Source organism: Pan troglodytes, chromosome 3 (genome assembly GCF_028858775.2).
Source record: "Pan troglodytes isolate AG18354 chromosome 3, NHGRI_mPanTro3-v2.0_pri, whole genome shotgun sequence".
Classification (NCBI taxonomy): Eukaryota; Metazoa; Chordata; class Mammalia; order Primates; family Hominidae; genus Pan; species Pan troglodytes.
Window position 1 is genome coordinate 74443335 of NC_072401.2, and position 12919 is coordinate 74456253.

At 39.1% G+C, this 12919-nt stretch overlaps 1 protein-coding gene across 4 annotated transcripts in view; it reads right to left on the reverse strand.

Moving 5' to 3' along the window:
• TMEM165 (transmembrane protein 165) overlaps window positions 1–12919 on the reverse strand; it is a 57117-nt gene that overhangs the window by 41680 nt on the left and 2518 nt on the right. The window contains exon 1 of one of the 4 annotated variants that reach the window (XM_016951720.4): window positions 8197–8299. The exons of the other annotated variants lie outside the window; for them this stretch is intronic. Within the exon in view, the coding sequence (XP_016807209.1) occupies window positions 8197–8214 (18 nt within the window). The 5' untranslated portion in view covers window positions 8215–8299. Of the gene's footprint in view, window positions 1–8196; window positions 8300–12919 lie in introns of those variants that run through there. 4 annotated transcript variants of the gene reach the window in all.

Consider the following 12919-nt stretch of genomic DNA (forward strand, 5'->3'; position numbering starts at 1 on the left):
CTTGTCATGGTCATTACACTTATTTGCTGTCTAATCACTCTGAAAGCCATCAGTAACGACGGTAACCTCTGACGATGGTTGCTACAATTTGAGTATCCCTTACCTGAAATGTATGGGACCAGAAGTAGTTGGAATTTTGGATTTTTTTAGATTTTGGAATATTTATATCATAGTTGAGTACCCCTAATCCAGAAATCCAAAATGTTCCATTGAGCATTTCATGTATGTCAGTGCTCAAGTTTCAGATTTTGGAGCACTGTGGATTTTAGATTGAGGATACTAAACATGTATAATGCAGATTTACATATAATTCTCCAAAACAATTTTAAGAACAGAGTACAGACCTGCTATATCCATGCATTAAAATTCCCCCCCCTTTTTTTTTTTGAGACAAAATCTCACTCTGTCACTTAGGCTGGAGTGCAGTGGTGTGATCTTGGCTCACTGCAACCTCCACCTCCCAGGTTCAAGCGATTCTCCTGCCTCAGCCTCACAAGTAGCTGGGTTTATAGGTATGCACCACCAAGCCCAGCTAATTTTTGTATTTTTAGTCAAGACGGGGTTTCTCATCATGTTGGCCAGGCTGGTCTCAAACTCCTGACCTCAAGTGATCCACCCACCTCAGCCTCCCAAAGTGCTGAGATTACAGGCGTAAGCCACCACGCTTGGCCAAAATTACCTTATTTGTTAGGCATTTGTGATTTCAGATTTAGTTCTTAGCTACATCTCATTCAAATTTGTATTAGTAACTTGCATGAAAGACCCAGGTATGTTTAAAAAACATTTGAACGACAGGAAGCTAAGAAAAATTTCATTAACACTCTGAAGGACAGAGTAAGACCCACAAACCTCAGCAGGGTATAGAGAGTTGGTTCCAGCTAAGACAAGTTTAATACAGCTGTTAACACGGATGGTCCTAAGCTGAAGTCTAAAAATATCTTAGAAGGTAAAGTGGCATGGTGGCGGAAGCCTATAATCCCAGTTACTTGGGAGGCTGAGACGGGAGAATTGCTTCAACCTGGGAGGCAGAGGTTGCAGTGAGCTGAGACTGCGCCCATTGCACAATGGGCAATGAGTGAAACTCTGTCTCAAAAAAAAAGAAGGTAAAGTGGCCTAATGAAAAAGACAAACCAGTGTCTTGGCTGTCATTACGCTGTAAATGTGACAAAGCTTCAAAAAAGCAGTAAGCTCTTCGCATGAAGGAGTTAATGACAAGTCCAACGTTATTCTATGCTGCTCAGACCTTCCCCAAAGTTCTATATACAGTTCTAAAGCACTGCACTGCCCTCTGAAGATTAGCAGATGTCAAAGACTCTAAAACCAGGGATGGCAAGTTACTGAACCAAAACCCAGCCTATAAGAGCAAAAAAAGGTTTTTTACATTTTTAAGAAGTTACAAGAAATAAGAAGAAAGAGAAAAGGAGGGAAGGCTGGTGGGAGGCAAGGAGGAGGGAGGGAAGGAAAGGAAGATTATGCATCAGAGATTGGTAGCCTGCAAATACATGGCAACTACAAGAAGTTTGCTGACTTGGCTCTAAAACAATCCCGTGAGGGACCAGGAAGGACGGGGTATCATGTTCCAATAATTGGGAAAGTTTTTAAGTGAATCTATCCAATCCATACGGTCCTAAGAGGCAGAACTAAAAAGTTAGAGATGGCAGGTTTTAGCTTAACAGAGAGGAGAGATTTCTGTCTCCAAAGACGCACCCAAAGTTGGAACAGACTGCTAGAGGAGGTGGTAAATACCCTTCTCTTCTCAACGTCTGAGTTCCAGAGAAGGGAACCACCACTCCCAGGAAATGGGCTAGACAAGCGGTTCTCAACCAGGGCGATTTTGTCTCCCAGGGGACATCTGACAATGCTTGTGGACATTTTTAGTTACAATCAAAGGGGAACTACTGGCATCTAGTGGGTAGAGGCCAGAAACGCTGCTAAACATCCTACAATGCACAGGACAGCCCTTCCACAACCAAGAATTATATATCCAAAATGTCAACAGTTCCCAGACTGAGACGCCCTGGGCTAGATAAACCACTTCCAAAGGTCTCTTCCAATCCTAATAACTTATTTTTAATTTTTAAAGCTTATGAATCTCTAGAAACCCAAGAGATAAAGAAAAAGAAACCCAAGAACATAGTAATTTTGGACAGCATAAAAACAGATTTATTACAAAGGCCCTAGTCACAGGTAAGAATAAAATCATAAATTCTTAGTGTGCATGTCATTCCTTAACACATAACATAAACTTGATTATAAAATTCCACAGTAAAGATCAGAAAAATTTAGGCATTACCATTAAGACTAGACCTCTGAGCTAAATACTGGAGAAATTTAACAAAATGGAAAGTATTTGTTGCCTTGACAGCTGGCTCTTAATGAATTGAGTTTAATTAATTAAGCAAGTATCATTTTAAGGGCTTCTTGCTTTCTCTCCATTATTTTGGTTCCACCTACGTTGACGGTCCTTTAAAAACGAGCTTCCTGCAGTGAGCTGTAATGGCACCATTGCACTCCAGCCTGGGTGATGGAGCAAGCCCCCTTCTCAAAACAACAACTTCCTTTCTCTTCCAATATTAAGAATCCTTATATTTAAAAAAAAAAAAAAAAAAAAAAGGGCATTTCAAATTTCAACTTGGCTCTGACACGTTTTCCTCCTGAAAATGCTTTTTAAAGGTTTGTATAAAATTTCAGGATCTGAAATCCCAGAAAAATTTTAGGAATAAATATACACCATTTATGATCACTTAGCTCTAAGCTCAAACACAAAATGTTTACTTTTTAAATCAAACACAATAGTGATCAAAGCTACACAGTCTCATGGTTTTATAATTCCCAGCCATGAAACTTCAGCCACATTATTTAATCTCTGTTCCTCTGTAAAATGTAGGGATAAAATAAAATTTGCTTTAAGAGTACAGACATGCACCACATGATGACATTTTGATCAATGATGGGCTGAATATGCAGCAGTAGTCCCATAAGATTACAGTACCAAATTTTTTACTTTACCTTTTCTATTTTTTTATATATATAATGTTACAACTGCCTACAGTATTTAATATAGTAACACGCTGTACAGATTTGTAGCCTAAAAGCCATAGGCTATACCATTTAGCCTAGGTGTATAGCAGGTTATACATCTAGGTTTGTGTTGAGTACACTCTAGGACGTCTGCACAACAATGAAATTGCCTGATAATGCGTTTCTCAGACCACATCCCCATCATTAAGCGATGCTACATATTCTTAAAACCTTCCTACACACAAAACACAAGAAAAATAAACGTAAAGCTTGTTACATACTAAGCTGGTCCTGGGTGGCCAAAATCATACAACCAATCATGGTGACAAGAACTTAAAACGAAAAGTATCAGGGTACCGTGAAGATAGAAGATTTTTTTAAATTAAAATATTAACAGGATTAAAAAGTGATCCATTACCATTCCTTCACTGCTATGTGCAAGGATCATCTTCTTTGTCTAATTCACCTTCACAGGGACACAGTGTAGTGGTTAAGTGTATAGGCTCTGGAATCAGACTGCCAGTTCATAGCCAAGGCATTATTAGTTACGGCGTGACCTTGGGCCAATAGGTACACCCCCCTGTGACTCAAGTTCATCTGTAACATAAGGGCTACCTATGTCTCAAAGGGTTGCTGTGAGGATTAAATGAATAAAGCCCTTTAGGACAGCGCTCAGTACACAGTAAGTGCTCAATTAGTTTTTGTAGTGCCACAAAATATGAACAGTTGAATCTTCCTGAAACTAATTTCATGTTACTTCACTGTTTTAAGAAACGTAATGGTCTTTTCATACCAAATACTTGATTCCGGTAACTATCCAACAGTTCTCACTGAAGCACGTACCAGGTTCCCCAAATGAACCTGCTTCTCCATCCTGAAGGATGAGCCAGAGCAGAGTCTAACAAAAAATCATGCAGCCACAAAGGTAGGCCACATAATTTTACATTTTCTGGTAGCCATATATTTAAAAGTAAAACCAGGTAAAAATTTTAATAACATTTTACTTAACCCAATATATCCAAAATGCTACTATTTAAATTATAAGCAATATTTTTAAAACTACTGAGATATTTTAACATTCTTTTTTTCATACTAAATCTTCAGACCCTGGTAGGTATTTACTCACCGCACACCTCAACTCTGGATTAGCCACATATCAAGTGCTCACAGCCACACATACTCATGGCTCATGGTTACAGTGCTGGGCAGTGCAGCTCCAAAGCACGACAGGCTTTTGCTAACCACAAGCCTTCAGCCACACAGTCCTTTTTCCCTTCCCACCTCCTTTTCGTTATCCCCCTCTTCATCCAGATTCCTCAAGGTCCAACTCAAGTAGAACCTCTTGAGAAAGGCCTATCCCAGCAACTCCAGCTCTTAATGATCCTGACCCACTACAATAAAACTGAATGCAAACTGTGGGCAATGAGTATGGGAGGCCTATTACAGAAAAAAGTTCAAGACAGAAACACTCAAGGAATTGACCTTTTCGGATTACAAATATGTATAAATGTAATGCTATCATTTGTAATAAAGAGACAAAATAACTAAATGTCGGCTGGGCTCAGTGGCTCATGCCTGTAATCCCAGCACTTTGGGAGATGGGTGGAGCCCTTGAGCCCAGGAGTTCAAGACCAGCCTGGGCAACAAAGTGAGACCCTGTCTCTACAAAAAATACAAAAGTAGCTGGGTGTGGTGGCACACACCTGTAGTTTCCAGCTATTTGGGAGGCTGTGAGGTGAGAGGATCGCTTGAGCCCAGGAGGTGCAAGTTGCAGTGAGCAGAGATGACATCACTGCACTCCAGCCTGGGCAACAGAGTGAGACCCTGTCTCAAAACAAAGAGAAAGAAAAAAACAACTAAATGTCCATTGATAGAAAACTAGTTAAATAAATGGTAGATCCACATAACGGAATATTATAGAGCTAAAATAATAATAAGAATGTTCTATACACTAATATAGAAAATCATTAAGATATTTTGAAGTTGAGAAAAAGTATATACTACGTATGTGTGCATGTGGATGGTGTAAGTATCATAAATACACACCAAGTCTCAAGAAACAAGTTAATGATGAATGTTTCCAGGAAAGGAACCAGAATGACTAGAACAGGGGTTGGCAAACTTTTTCTAGAATACAAAAAAGGAAAAGAGATGTAACATCTCATTCTACATTCTTCTGTATCTTCTGGAATTTTTAACTTTCACACCATTATAGACACATGCTATGTACCATTTCAAAAACTTCCTGACCCAACATCTTATGCCAGCTATGGAGGATAGCAGGTCCAACCAAAAAGCACTTCAGGCAGGTCCAACCAAAAAGCACTGCTCTGTATTTACTCATTCACTACCTGGAAGTATGGGAAGTTAATAGCTGTAGGGCTACCAATATGGAAGCTGGTTCTAAGATTCATTTCATAAGCCTCCTGGGAAGTTTCAGTGGGATTTCAGTGGGATTCAGTACTAGTCACTCATGGAGTGGCTAACTTGAAAATACATCACTCCTTTTCTGCATATACCTCTTTTCTGTACTGACAATGTGAAAGAATATAGGCATGTTCTGAGAACAAGAAGTAAACCATCAGAAGAATGGTTGGGGCAAGATGAGAAAGATAAACTGGGCCTGAAATTCTTTATGTTTGTGGACAAGCTCAGAGGCAAGAGGGAAGTCATTACATATTTTTGTGTAACACATAAACACCATCAAGGCACTGTGACCAATTATCAGGGCAGAGTGGGGAGTATCAGCCACTGGATCAATCAGGAGGTCAGCTGCATGAAACCCGTGTTAAGACAAATAAGAGAAGGAAAAAATTCTGCACACGATGGAAAGAAAAATCACTAGATCTTTAAAAAAAGGTAGGCGGGATGGGGGGAATCAAAGATGGTGGTGAGGTTTTCTGGTTGGCAGAAATATTAGTACTCTTAAAATGCTATTATGTATTTAGTACTCTTAAAAGGTATGTCGGAAAGGGGAATAAAAACAAGGGGTTTGGTTTCATATACATTCCACTTGGGGTGATAAAAAGCATTTCAAATGAAGGTTTGAAAGAGGTTATCGGAAATGGATCACCAGAGTTTAGCCTAGGACAGCCTCAAGGTATGTAGCCTCAAGGTTGCCAGCCTTCGTGTCCTCAATAGGCTCTTGGAAACTGCAACTTTAAGTGAAATGATGTAAAAGAAAACCAACTTTCTTTTCTCATCAATGTTATAATGAAACAACACTGAATTAAAATGACATCATTGATGTCATTTCACTTAAAGTGACCATTTCCAAGAATCTATTAATAACATTAAGTGAGGACGTACTCTATCTGGTTGCTGGCAGCCCAAATTTATCAGCTAAAGCTCTGCAAGTAGATGAGATTGCCAACAGATAAGGCAAAGAGATAAAGTTCAAAGAATGCGCCTTAGAGAATGTCTTTATTCAAAGAAGGTGGAGGGAGGAAAAAAATAGGGAAAAAAACTATCTTAGATATTTCGAGAGCCAGGCAGCAACTAAAGCATCACAGACCGTCAGGTTAGGGTGCGCTACTAACTAGATGCGAGATATTTTCAGACATATTGTTGCATTTCATACTCAAAAAAACTTAGGAGCTGTTTTAAGTTTTAATACAGGAAAACTGAGGTCAAACGGGCTTCATTATTCTGCCAAGTTCATACACCTGAGATGGATTCTTAAAAAGTAGAGAATTAACAGTGTCAAATGAGAACTGAAAAAGATCCCTGGATTTAGCAATTTGCTAACTTACAAGATTCTTTCAAAAAATGGAATTTGTGGTGGCTCATGCCTATAATCCCAGCACTTTGGGAGGCCGATGCAGGAGGATTGCTTGAGGCCAAGAGTTCGAGGCCAGCCTGGGCAACATAGTGAGACCTCATCTCCACAAAAAAATAAAATAAAATAAATAAAATTAGCCAGGTGTGGTGGCATGCATCTGTAGTCCCAGCTACTTGGGAGGCTGAGGTGGGCGGATCACTTGAGCCCACTAGTTCCAGGCCGCAGTAAGCTATGATTGTGCCACTGAACTCCAAACAGGGCGACAGAGCAAGACCCTATCTTTAAAATTAAAAAAAGAATTTCAAGGAAAAGGCAAGGACTGAAGCCAGATAACAACATACTAAAGTAAAGTGAAAAAGCAGCAAATCCCCTAGTTAGAAGTTTGGTTTATAAAACTGAAGAAACTAATATGGCTGGGCACGGTGGCTCACGCCTGTCATCCCAGCACTTTGGGAGGCCGAGGTGGACAGATCTGAGGTCAGGAATTCAAGAGCTGCCTGGCAAACGTGATGAAACCCCGTCTCTACTAAAAGTACAAAAAAAAAAAAAAAAAAGCCAGGCGCGGTGGCGCACACCTGTAGTCCTAGCCACTCGGAAGGCTGAGGTTGCAGTGTGCCAAGATTGTGCCACTGCACTCCAGGCTGGGCAACAGAGCAAGACACTGTCAAAAAAAAAAAAAAAAAGGAAAGAAAGAAAGAAGGAAGGAAGGAAGGAAAGAAAAGAAAACGAAACTAATAGTCAAGTTAAGATTAAATGAATGACCTTTTTCTTTCTTTTCCAAAATAAGAGAAACATATGAACATGTGTAAGCAGATATAAAGGAAGCAATGGGAAGGGAGAGAATAAAGGCACTGAGGGAGGAGAATAGGAACGTGGACACAGAGAGGAGGTACACAAAGGATGACAGTTTTGTCCAAAACATGAAAAAGGCAGACAGTACAGGCACAGAAGAATATACTTAGATGCATACAGGATTAGATGCAGTGTGCAATTTCAATTTTGGTATTCCACTATTCAGTTATACAGTGTTATATATCATGGTAAGTAATGAGATACTAGTGTTTTGGTACAAATACCACTATTTCAGTATTTTAATAATGTCTGAAACACACCTTACTTACATCTTGAGAGCAGGATTAACAACTTAAGATTTTTTTTAAAAAACTTGCTTAATAAAAACTCTTTTCTAGTTAAAATTTTAATTCCAAATGTAAAAATGGTAAAAAAAAAAAAAAGAAAAGAAAAAGGCACCCTCATTTAGAAAGTATTCTTTTATACTTTCATGATCCTCAAGAGAAGGAAGAAAAAGAAAATCAAAGAAAAAAGTAATTCCTATTCTAGTTCTAGAGTTCAAATAAACACAAATGTGACTGTATTGAAATTGATACAGATACCTGCATCGGAATCTCCATCTATACATGATGAAACTAGAGAAGATGAAGATGCTTTCCTTGAAACAAAATCTACAGCTTGCTACCAAGAAAAAAACTGATGTCCCTGCAAAAAAACAAAAACAAAGTTGCTCAATAAGTTATCAAACAAGAGGTGAGATTATCTGAAGACAAAGGAGTCAGAAGAAAATGCTTACAATTTGCTTAGAACTGTCTCCTGGGCACTACTAAGTCAAAAAAGCTTTTTTTAGGGGCCGGGTGTGGTGGCTCATGCCTGTAATCCCAGCACTTTGGGAGGCCCAGGCGGGCGGATCACGAGGTCAGGAAATTGAGACCATCCTGGCTAACATGGTGAAACTCCATCTCTACTAAAAATACAAAAAATTAGCTGGGCGTGTGGCGGGCACCTGTAGTCCCAGCTACTTGGGAGGCTGAGGCAGGAGAATGGCGTGAACCCGGGAGGCAGAGCTTGCAGTGAGCCGAGATCACGCCACTGCACTCCAGCCTGGGCGACAGAGCAAGACTCCGTCTCAAAAAAAAAAAAAAGCTTTTTTTAAAAGTTGTAAAAATGTGCGCAAAAATATATATGCACTTAGGCCGGGCATGGTGGCTCATGCCTGTAATCCTAGCAACTTGGGAGGCGTGGTAGGTGGATCACTCGAGGTTGGGAGCTTGAGACCAGCCTGGCCAACGTGGCAAAACCCCATCTCTACTAAAAATACAAAAATCAGCTGGGCGTGGTGGCATGCACCTGTAGTCTCAGCCACTCTGGAGGCTGAGGCATGAGAATTGCATGAACCCCGGAGACAGAGGTTGAAGTGAACCAAGATCTCACCACTGCACTCCAGCCTGGGTGACAGTGAGACTCTGTCTCAAAAAAAAAAAAAATATATATATATATATATGTATACACACACACACACGCACGCACTTAAACAATGACACCACAGATAAACCTGATTTCGAAAGATGTCATTAAAGTATTTTAATTTTCATTACGTATTTTTGTGAATGGTTTCCTATTTTTAAATACTTTATTACTTGTTAATTTATATTAGAATTTATATGTAATATTTTGTTATAAAATTATTTTTTGTTTTAATGAATGTTTATTTTTATGAATGTTGTTTTGTAATGTATTTATGCACTTGAAATTTATTAAATGTGTTTAGTTTCTTTTTTTTTTTTTTTTTTTTTTGGAGACAGAGTTTTGCTCTTGTTGCCCAGGCTGGAGTGCAGTGGCATGATCTTGGTTCACTGCAACCTCCACCTCCCGGGTTCAAGCGATTCTCCTGCCTCAGCCTCCTGAGTAGCTGGGATTACAGGTGTGTGCCACCACACCCAGCTAATTTTTTGTATTTTCAGTAGAGATGGGGTTTCATCATGTTGGCCAGGCTGGTCTAGAACTCCTGACCTCAGGTGATCCACCCACCTCGGCCTCCCAAAGTGGAGGGATTACAAGCGTGAGCCATTGCACCCGGCCTTCATTGATTTTATTTTTAATGAATTTTTTTGATGACAGCATACCACTAAATAAATTCAGTATTAATATAATTACCTTCTGAGAAGGTAATTATGAGTAGGCGTCCTTATAACTGATTGCCTCAATCTTAGCTGTATAAAGGCTAGAATTAGGAGGCTGGACTGGGTGGAGTGGGACTGCAACTTAATGAAAATAGAAAAAAGTTTAAAATGTTTTGTAGAAGGTACTCTCACAGCTGAAACATAATAAATAAATGAAATACCAAAAACATAAAGTAAAAATATGATAACAAGAACAGGCACTGAGTCAGGTAATGATTTTGTGGCTTTATTAAAAGTGCTATGCAACCAGAGTCATTCTTCTTTGGACTTCCAGAATATGCAATAAAGTCTAAATGACTTTTATTAAATCTATCTGATCTCCCTCAACTGAAAGGACTTATGTTTCTTATATTACATATTCTGTCCAGGGAAAGAGTAAGAAAAAACTATTGAGTAAGTCACTAGAAACATAAACTGCAGAAAAGACAGGATCCAAGTAATCAACAACACTTTTTATCATGGGTTTGTAAATTGGGGGTTAATCTTGATTGTAAGTTCATACTACTTACCAACTTTTTTTTAGCCTAATTACAGAGAAAAGTACATACTCAATGTAGAATGCCCTGTTAGAAGTTCAGTCACCTTGCTTTTAGCATCCTATAAGATACAACTAGGTTTTTATAACATATCTTCCACTTGAATGCCTACTAACCAAGGAGAGATGCTTCCCCCCTCCATTTTCAGAAGCCCACTCTCACACAGTGGCACAAAAAGGTTAAATTTAAATATCCTACCCTCTTAAAAGATCTACTGCATGTAGTTGCAAAGCAAATCCGTTGAAACTTACATATTCAGCAAGGCTCAACTCTTGCTAATACTGCTGTTAAACTGTACTCTGATCATTTCTTACCTCCATCAGGTGGACAAAAATAGCCAATGACGCTTATATTACATAGTTTAGAAAACATGTGAAAGAAAAATCTTTCAGCATAGTGAGTACTGTAGAGGAAAAAATACTTGAGTAGTATCAAAAAGTCACATAAAAATATAATTTAGGCCAGGCGTGGTGGCTCACGCCTGTAATCCCAGCACTTTGGGAGGCCGAGGCGGGCGGATCACGAGGTCAGGAGATGGAGACCTCCTGGCTAACACGGTAAAACCTCGTCTCTACTAAAAATACAAAAAATTAGCCGGGCGTGGTGGCGGGCGCCTGTAGTCCCAGCTATGCTGGAGGCTGAGGCAGGAGAATGGCGTGAGCCTGGGAGGCAGACCTTGCAGTGAGCCAAGATCACGCCACTGCACTCCAGCCTGGGCGACAGAGTGAGACAAAAAAATATATATATATAATATATATATTATATATATAAAATAAAAACAAGACAAGGCCAGGCATGATGGCTCATGCCTGTAATCCCACCACTTTGGCAGGCCAAGAGGGGAAGATCCCTTGAGCCCAGGAGTTTGAGGGCAGGCTGAGCAACATAGTGAGACCCTGTCTCTTAAAAAAAAAAAAAAAAAAAGGAAGAAAAGAAGACAATTATATTCTATTATAATACAAAATTAGAATAAACAATAATAAATAAATGCCTAACTAAAATGAATCACCAAGAATATATGAAAATATTAAACGGAAAAATCATATTATATTATACCCACCCTTCCCTCCACACCCCTAGTTTTAAAGACAAGGATCCCTTCCCAGCTACTCAGAAGGCTGAGGCAGGAGGATGGCCTGAGTCCAGGAGCTGGAGGCTGCAATGAGTTATGAGCTATAAGAAGACCTTGTCTCTATAAAAAAAATTAAATAAAACTTTAAAAGACAAGAATCCTTAAGACCATTTAATATGTTTACTGGACACTGTTTCTACCACTGTGGCATTCTGCATGGCTAGATTTTTCCTAGCTTCTTAAAAAGGATATTAGTAGCTCTCCACCTACCATCATTTCTATCTTAAAAATTCCAATATGACTAAAACTTCAACAAAATACCTGCAAAGTTACATATTCATAATCTCTCACTCACACAATTAACTTAATCCAAAATAGTTATTGTTTTAAAATAAATGTGATACTGGGGTAAATGACAGGGCTAAAAGATGAACACTAAGAATTAAGTTCATGAATCAGCGTTTCAGTTCAATTACTGAAGTGGACATGTCAAGCAGGGTCAGCTGAGCCCAGGAGCGACAAGCAGGGCAGTGTAAATGGGAGCCCCACTCCTAAGCATATGGCTGGGGGCAGCAGGGCAGGCAGAAGGAAAAAGATGGAGAAGCCCACTCACCACTTTGCTCTCCCCAAGTGGACTAAAGACCCTGGCTTCACATGTTAAATGATTCACACTTCTTGTACACCTCTGACATCACTGCATTATATCTCTCTGTTACCATGGGTTATTTACTTGTTGAGTTCCAGTGCTTTTGATCTTCTCTTTTTCTCTTTTTTAAAAAAAACTTTATAAGAGTCCCAGAATTAACTATATAGTCAGCTGAAAATAAACTGTCTAAACCAACACCAATCCAATAATGGTTACAAAATCACATTATATCCAGCAGATGATAAAAGCTTAGTTTTCTTAATTCCATCTGGTGGATCCCTTGCAACTTAAAAAAAAAAAAAAAAGGTTGGATAGACACTATTAAAAATCAGGTGGTTGTTGTTTTTTTTTTTTCCTGGTTGAGTTTATTTTACAGCCAGTTTTTCCATAAAGGTATTTAACAGCTGGTATAAACTTGACATGCAACTACTTCAACCCAGTCTTAGAAAATTACTTAATAAATGCCAAGAACAGACAAGGTCTTCTGGAATAGACAAAGATGAGTAAGCCAGAGTCATGCTCTCAAGACACCTAAAAGCTAGTAGGGGCAGATAAAACACGCACACAACTTGCAAGAACCCAAGGCAGCAAGATGTGTGTGTAAACATGCCGCAACATACACAATAAAGCTCCCCAAAAAAGGAGAAAGAGAAAGCTAGGCTCAAGATCAAAGAACTGCACCAGCATACAATCCAATAAACCATTAAAATCCATTAGTGAATTAAATAAGTCAAAAGAGTAAGACACAATGAATGCTAATAAAACTTAGTAAGGCACAGAAGTCCAGATTCTAATTCTGGTTCTGCTGAAACTAGCTTCTAGCTCTGTGATATTAAACCATTATTCCTTACAAACCTCCTCTACCTGTTTAACGTGCTGTTGTGAGGA